The following is an 8,212-nucleotide window of genomic DNA, read 5'->3' on the forward strand; positions in this document are numbered from 1 at the left end:
CGAGGGTCCATACAAAAAAAGAATAATGAGGAGGTCAATCAAAATCCGTTGGAAGAAGAGGACTAACAAAAATAGGAACCCCCACCTGATCATAACACCTGGTACCAGGGGATCACATCCTTTAAGGTGATCGAAGATATTTCTAACATAATAGGTGGTGGGGGATGCTCCAAAGCTTTCAACTTAGCTGCAAAAAGTAATGGAAGTCCGTGCCCTAACAGAGCTCCTCCAAGGAAGTTTTTGCAAGTGGCGAAGGGATCACCCTCAAAAAAGGGTGATGGGTATAACTGCCCTAATATTAATAAAGTGCCCAAAGCAAACAGTGAAGCAGGGTTCCACTCTCAGTGGCGGCTACCATTTTCGAAGCACAAGGCACTTTGGCACACCTATTGCTCAGCGAGGCATGACCAATGAGTCAACCTAACTTATATGCCTCTAAGAAGACACTAGTTGTAGAAGTGATGAAGGCCTCCAATCCCATATAGTTTACAACTTTCCCCAGCTGAATTCTCCAAAGGTGGGTACCTCCTATGCTCTCATTGTGCAAATGGAGGAATTTAACAACACTTTTGTGGCATTTCTTGATCCAGTAGCAGTGGCCACAATGCATTCTTTTGCCTCCTCATTATTTCGTTACGGGACATCCCTACATCGGCCCTCAATTTTCCCAGGTTATACACCCATACTTACGTGTCTACAACCTTCACGATCATCTTAGTTAGACCTCTGAAGATATGTTCGACAAACATTTTTGGAAGCCTCTTTGTCCATTTTGATGCATCTCCCAAAGGCTATTTGACTACCACTGAATCATGAACAACACCCTCAAGTCAGACATCATGCATAGAGTCTAATCCAAGGATTGATTGTGAACAGGAAGGGGAATATGTTAACCGCCCTGGTTAACAATGATATATTTTGCAAGATAGTGCGGAGAATAGTGAGAGGATGAAAGGAAGATCATATAAATCTTCCTTGGAGCTGTATGGGCCCAAGTGCCTTGTAAAAATAAGAAAGAGAGAGAGAGGTAAGAAAGAATAGGGTTGGCCCTCCCTTCAAAAGATGGAATGTATAAATATCCAAAGGTTGTACTTTGTCTTCATTGTTGTTTGCACACACTTGGATGGTACCATTTCATGTTTTTGCATTGCTTATATTCTATTGATTTCCCTCACTTTCTAAATATTTTCTTGATGTAGAGGAAACCATAGCAAAAATGCACGTGCCCTATACACATGGGTACTATCCCTCATTGGAGTGCCAATGGAGCATCATGAATGTATTGGTTTCGTCATGAACTCTTTACGTTTTTGTGACAAGCTAGTATGACATTTCTACCAATGTTCACAATCCCTGGTGGTGGGAGTACGACATAGTATAAACATATGTTCTCTCACATCCACATCCACCTACATTATTCCCTCTTTCCTTTAATTGGCACGCCTCCCCTCCCCCCTTCATTTAATCATTCACTTTATTTCTTCCTTTTCTACAGAGCTAAAAAATCCCCCAACTAATTGAATTTGGATTTCTTATTGGATGGGGGACATATATATATATAAATGACCCATCCCCCCCTTTCCCAATTGCCGGCCCGCCCCTCTTTAATGCCCCCCTTTATTAATGTTCCCTCCATTATTCCTTCTTCCCCTTATTAGCCCACCTCCCCTCTCGCCTTTGTTTGAGCTCCCCCTTAGTTTAAACATTCACTTGCCCTCTTCTTCTCTCCACAACTAATAGTACCCCAACTAATTGAATTCTAATATTTTGTTTGTTGGGAGGGCATATTTAACAATGCCCCCATTTTTTGTTCGATGGGGGCCATATCTAACATTCCCCCAACTAATTGAATTTTGATTTTTTGTTTGATGAGGTGGAGGGGGATATTTTAAAATGACCCATCCCATTTAAAATGACCCATCCCTAGAGTCTTATGCCTCCATCCTCTAATGCCCCCACTATTAATGTCCCCTCATTATTCCCTCTTCCCCTCAATTGTCATGCCTCCCCTCCCCCCTTTGTTTCACTTGTTCTCTTCCTTTTCACTCCTTTTCTGATAGTCCACTGACTAATTGAATTTTGACTTTTTGTTTGATAAGGATATTTATAAATAACCCATCCACACCTCCAAATGACAAACCCATCCACACCTCCACATGACAAGACCACACCCTCTTAAATGTCCCCTTTATTAACTTCACTCCATTGTTTCCTATTGAGAAGCCTCCCCTCCCCCTTTGTTTTAGCCCTAATCCTTAGTTCAATCACTCACTTGCCGTCTTCTTTTCTCCACAAGTATGGCATGCCCCTCCCTCTTTAATGCCCCCTCCATTACAACATCTTCGCCTGCAATCAGTAAGTATCCCCTCCCCCCCTTTGTTTTACCTACCCTTTTTGCCCTCTTGTTTTCTCCACAACTAATAGTCACGTGACTAATTGAATTTTGGATTTTTTGTTCAATGGGGGGCATATTTAATAGTCCTACAACTAATTGCATTTTGATTTTTTGTTAAAGGAGGTCATATTTAGTCCCTCCCAAACAAGACAAATCATTTCAATTTCGACTACATTTAAAACATTCAATGTTGAGGTCCCACATTTGTTATCACACTTATCGAATAGAACAAAATATGATCTCACCTAAAGAATAGAACAAAACCAAACAACTCTATAATGCCCTATTTACTTCATGTTATTTCTTGGTTAAGCATAAACAAACAACTCTATAATGCCCTATTTACTTCATTTTATTTCTTGATTAGGCATAAAGAGTTGCTTTAACTAGAAATATTTTCATTGTGTTATTTCTTTTTCAAAATATTCCCCACCTAATTGATGGCTTACTTCATTGTTTGGTTGTTTAAAAAACTTCATTGGCCATCTAACTATGTAATGTCGTTGGATGGGTGGGTGCTACATTAGCAGAGTGGCAACACCCGCCTGAAGAGACTAACAGCCAAGGTGGCCTACAAAGTATTGACGCAAGCTCACATCAAAGGTGTAGAAATGAATTGTAAGTGGGGGTTGAGGAGAGGGTTCAAATGGTGGAAGTCTGGGTTCTATGAATCTAAAATAACTACAGAGTAGGCAAGGCCCAGTTTCTTTTGTGGAAAGTCGCCCACAATTGCCTCCCCCTCAGAGGCCGTCTGGCTAAGAGGCTCGTTGTAAACCCATCTTGCCCCCTCTGAGGAAGAGCCAAGGAACTCGAGCTCCCACACCATGTGGGGATGCACCGTTACGAGACAAGTTTGGTCCAAAGTTGAGGCCGCCATTAAAGCGTCCGAACTCATGAGACGATTCTTCTTGGGTAACAATTGACACAAAGCTCTTGTGGGGGACATAGCAAACCTCTCGTCCACCTAGCAAGACCGTAGAGCAAATATGTGGCCAACCTTTAGGGGCAACACTAAGGGAATTAGAATCCTGAGAGCTATAAGGACGCTTTTGCATGACTTCGTCGATATTTTGAGAGAGGGTGACCTGATTGTTAGCAATGCTCTAGCCGATGTCCACGAATCCTTTGTTGGGGGCTAGCATGGGGAAGGTTGCATGCAACGTAGGTCCAAGCCCACTTGGGACCAAAATTTGCTTTCATAGCCCTTTAGGCCCATTTTTGTATAGTGGTCTTTTTTTCCCAAGGCCGACCACCCTTATAATAGATTTGGCATGCTCTCTTTTTTTTTTTTAACAAACCAACAAAAAAATTCAATGTTTAAACATATAGCCACATTTTAAAAATGTTTCTATAAAGAGTGAGAAGCTTGGAACCAATAATTTCATAGTTTATACTAGTCAAGTCCACATTAATCAATCAATCAATCTCTCTCTCTCTTTGCCTCCCTCTCTCAGCCTGCCCCTTGCACACATGGCCTCAAAGACTCTCTCTCTCTCTCTCTCTCTCTCTCTCTCTCTCTCCCCCTTGCACACATGCCCTCAAAGACACACATTCTCTCTCTCTCTCTCTCTTAAATTTTAAGCATGCACAATCTTGTTAAAAATATGCACTTCTGTGATTTCTGAAATACCTCCGAAAATGAAGGTAATTTGGAACCCAAAACATAGAAGCAAACCCCGGCTTCTCTTCAAGCCTTAATTCACAAGAATGATACAGCTGCATCTCGGACCCAATTGTAAGTCTAGCTTGCTTCAAGAAATTGCTGCACCATTGGATGATTGGAATTTGCCAGCTCTTGTGGCTTTAAGACTTCGACCACCTCGCCGTTGACTAGGACGCATACCATTGTAGCGATTCTTTGAACCTGCTTCACGCTATGAGAAACTATTATCACTGTCAGCCCCTTTTTGTTCAGGTTCATCACTGCATCCTCGATGTGATGGGTGGAAACAGGGTCCAAAGCGCTTGTCGGTTCGTCGAGCAACAGAACCTGAACATATCAAGTGAGCAGATAAGATCCAGAAGAACTAAAGCAAAAATGGGAAGACCCATAGTAAAGATCGGAGGGGGAGAGAGAGAGAGACCTCGGGAGCGTGGAAAGAGCAAACGAGAGAGAGAGAGAGAGAGAGAGACCTCCGGATCATTTGCAAGAGTGCGAGCCAGTGCGACTCTCTGTGCCTGGCCGACCGAAAGACCAACGACTGATTTTGTAGCAAAGGATGGATCCAGATCTGCGACTTGTAGCAGCTCTTCTATGCGGGAATCCTCCAGCTTTTTCCCCATCAGATTCGGCCCATACTTCACGTTATCTGCAACAGTCCCTGCGTACAGGCGAGTAACGGCTTCAGCAAGATGAGCTACAAACTCCTCGGATGCATCGAAACAGCCCCAATGAAACGATAGATAGTACCTGGCGTCAGAGAAGCAAACAACCAAGAACACTACAAGATCCTTACCGTCAAAGAGCGCTGGCAACTGAAACAGCATCCCAACACGACGACGCAAAGCGACGACATTGAGGGTAGTAACATCTTCTCCGTCGACAAACACGGATTCGGCAGGGGGTTCCCAGAGTCGGTTGAGAGCTCTAAGCAATGTGGACTTGCCGCTACCACTGGGGCCGATGATTCCGACAACAGAACCTGCGGGGATGTCGAGGGAGACGCCGCGAAGGATGGGACTTCCAGTGTCAGCGAAGCGATCAAGCTTGCGGACACTGATTTTGGAGAAGGATTCTTGAGGGGGGGGGATTTGGAGGAGGTGTTCACTGCTCATGGTTGGTGGGTTTTGGGTTTTAGGAGAGGCAAAGCAAAGATTGTGTGATGCACAAAATCAAGGAGGCACAAAACGTGAGTGAGATGAAGAAGAAGAAGAAGAAGAAGAAGAGAGAAATGAAGATGAAACGAAGGTGTGGAGGAGATAACTATGGCTACGGCTTTGGCTTTCTGGGCCAAGGTACTTAAGGGACAGACCTTGTACCTAGGTGTCACACAGCCTTTGACTCCACGCTTCATCCTGGGACGGTAGCACCCTTTCATCTTTATTTGTCCCTCCCTCCCTTCTAAAACTAGAACAAAGTGCCAAAAAACAAACTTCGGTGGTGTTCACACACACACACACATTGCCAAGATTGGTTGCCCATCACAAAGTGCACCTCCCTTACGAAAAAACAAAACTTCTGTGGTGTTCACACACGTACACAAGATTGGTTGCCCATCATGTCTTGGTACTCTACACGTCTGCCACTTTAGCTCAACTAGGCAGGCACCCTCTCTATGTAACACCCTAGTTATAAAGTTTACTCTTCCACATTCCTAGTGTTTTGCATGTTAAAATCTGTGTAGTTTGCTGAACTGCATTACAATTTAGTCTCCAAAGCTACGCCCTTCCATGTGCATCTGGCAGGTGACAAAAACACGACTCTGAGTGACAGGGCACCTCTTTTCCGAGCATCTTGCATCCCCACAAACCACCTCCCGACATGACATTATTGACCCAAACTAAACAGCGAAAACCATCTTCAAAGATAACCCTTACCTTTTGAAGTCTCCTCACTAAGTGTTTAGCTCATTGATTTTACTTCTCCTTGTAATCTTTTCCCACAAGTTACCCATTTTTTTATTACTACAAAGCTAGGCTCGTTTTTCTATGCCTCCCCCTTCTCCAAGAAAACCTTGCCCAACTAAGGCACGTTCCTTCTCCCCATCTGACGCATGGTACAAGATTTTTTTTTAAAGCTTTTTTTTAGTCACCTTCCTTGTCCTTGCTCAACCCTGGGTGGCAAAGCGTCCTATCTAGTAGAAGGACATTAAATAGTCCTTTGAATAAGTTCCACAAGCACACATTGTGTGCATAGTACAATTTTAGGACAGAATCAACACGGCACCAAGTCTCCATCCCTCACCTATATTTTCAAGTATTGAAAATAAACATGGGAACCATCTTACCAACATCTTTCCTTTCAATGTCATATGTTGTTTGCTACAACGATTAGACCTTAGTAGTTATATGTAATAGGCATTGACAAGCCTATATTTAAAGCTCGTGGATGTCATGCTTATTGAAGGAATCACTAAAAAAATATTCACAAAAGACATTACCTTATGTTCATGATTCTTCTCCTCATCTTGTTTGAATTATGGTCCCCACCTCTTCAAAAGTGAAAGTGTAGTGGAACTTACTAGATGTTCCCATAGCTCTCTTTTGTTGTCAATTACTAATCAACAAAGTTGTAAAGTTAAACTAGGTATGAAACCCCCTTGCCACCTCTTCATCCTTACAGGAAGGGATTTGTTTATCTATAGCTTAATAACAATTTTAAATTACAAATAACTCAACCTCACGTGGTCCTTACTAAAGATACTCATTAATCAAAGCAACTAGGTGCAACTAGTGACATAATTATGTAGCTCAAAATATCAAAGAATCTTTTTTAATTTGTTTTAGTTCTATAAGTGTGTGTTTTACCACCATACACATAAAAGCCAAATATGTCAATTCATAGAAATGTTCTAGTAGCACCATGCATGCATGTATTATTAAAAATGCCCATAATGCAATTTGGTATGCTTGGTAAGCTATGCAACATAGTACCACAATCGCACAACTCATTAGAGGGCACACTTTAGATCTATTCCAGATTATATCTACCATTGAAAAACGTACAAAAATCATAATCTTCACTTATTAAGCTATGGCATGAGCTACTTGATGATGGTAGGATCAATGAGGATGTCCCTCTATTTATGAAGGGAGGGGACCCCCTACTATTCATGAGGGTAAGAATTTAAACACTTTTACTTCACATATTTCATAATATCATTATGTAGCCTAGTGTAAAAACCTCTCATTAGGTAAAGGAAGTCTTGAGTTCACAACCCTCCCTTTGCATGACCTTTGATGCTCCTTTCACCTTACTTTTATAGTGCTATCTTCACCTTTTCATGTAAGAAAAAATTTGAACTTCATACAGGCATTTTTAATTATCATTATCCTAAGGTCAAGTTATGTATATGAAATAATTCTCCATTCAGAAATAAAGACCTTTGCCAGTCATGTTTCTTATTAGTAGGTCAAGTAAATGATATTAAGGTCATTTAGAGCAATTTATCTTTACCATCATGAAGGAATAGGGATATGTATTGAAAGATATGAAGAGGTAGGATAAAAATAAGCGAATGATAAATCTTTTAAAAGAACCGATTGATGAAGAATTTATCTAGATCATCTATCTCCATTATCAAGCAAAGGAAAAGATTATGGCTAGAAATTTATATAAATGGCTCTCGCTTAATTCCTCCATTAGTTTTCTCATCTATACTTCCCAATTATGTTTCTTATTAGCAAGTCAAGTTATAACTTGACCTGCTAATAAGAAACATAATAGGGAAGTATACATGAAAAAACTAATGGAGGAATTAGGTGAGACCCATTGATTGAGCTTTCTAGCCATGTTATTTTTCATTTGCTTATTGGTAATGGAGATAGCCCATCTACATAAGGTCTTAATCAATCACTTCTTTTCAAAGACCAGTTTTTCTCTCTTTTTAATATTGCCTCTTCATATCTTTTCATCTATTTCCCTATTCCTTCATGATGATAGAAACAAAATGATTTGAGCTTTAACTCCAATGCAACACCCGTTTATTTTCCTTCCCTTCCCTTGTGCAATGTCTCTTTCAATGCTTGGATCATCCCTAATAGATAGCTTTAGCTACAAAAACTATGTGGCATAGAGCTTTGATGCTTGCGTGAATCAATCTTCTCATGCCATTTTTTGGCCTTGCTTTGACTCACAAAAAAATTTAATACTTTCAT

At 41.1% G+C, this 8,212-nt stretch overlaps 1 protein-coding gene across 1 annotated transcript; it reads right to left on the minus strand.

The window, feature by feature from the left end:
• Positions 1 to 3,991: 3,991 nt before the first annotated feature.
• LOC147903681 (ABC transporter I family member 17-like) lies at positions 3,992 to 5,347 on the minus strand. The gene is made up of 3 exons (XM_087372721.1): positions 4,852 to 5,347; positions 4,529 to 4,716; positions 3,992 to 4,385 (listed from the first exon to the last, which is right to left on the minus strand). Exons 1-3 carry the CDS (start codon positions 5,168 to 5,170, stop codon positions 4,137 to 4,139), a joined length of 756 nt encoding a protein of 251 aa, XP_087228847.1. The 5' UTR covers positions 5,171 to 5,347; the 3' UTR covers positions 3,992 to 4,136.
• Positions 5,348 to 8,212: the final 2,865 nt, after the last annotated feature.

The sequence above is a fragment of the Dipteris shenzhenensis genome, chromosome 3 (genome assembly GCF_047967505.1).
Source record: "Dipteris shenzhenensis isolate YYH24624 ecotype China chromosome 3, Dip_SZ_1.0, whole genome shotgun sequence".
NCBI classification, from domain to species: domain Eukaryota; kingdom Viridiplantae; phylum Streptophyta; class Polypodiopsida; order Gleicheniales; family Dipteridaceae; genus Dipteris; species Dipteris shenzhenensis.

Bases quoted from the DNA above. Each gene is read 5' to 3' on its own strand.
- LOC147903681 (XM_087372721.1), bottom strand. From the start codon at position 5,170: ATGAGCAGTGAACACCTCCTCCAAATCCCCCCCCCTCAAGAATCCTTC. The intron at 4,717-4,851 runs GTAAGGATCTTG...GCCTGTACGCAG, and splicing joins GTTGCCAGCGCTCTTTGACG to GGACTGTTGCAGATAACGTG. The intron at 4,386-4,528 runs GTCTCTCTCTCT...TGATATGTTCAG, and splicing joins CTCTTGCAAATGATCCGGAG to GTTCTGTTGCTCGACGAACC.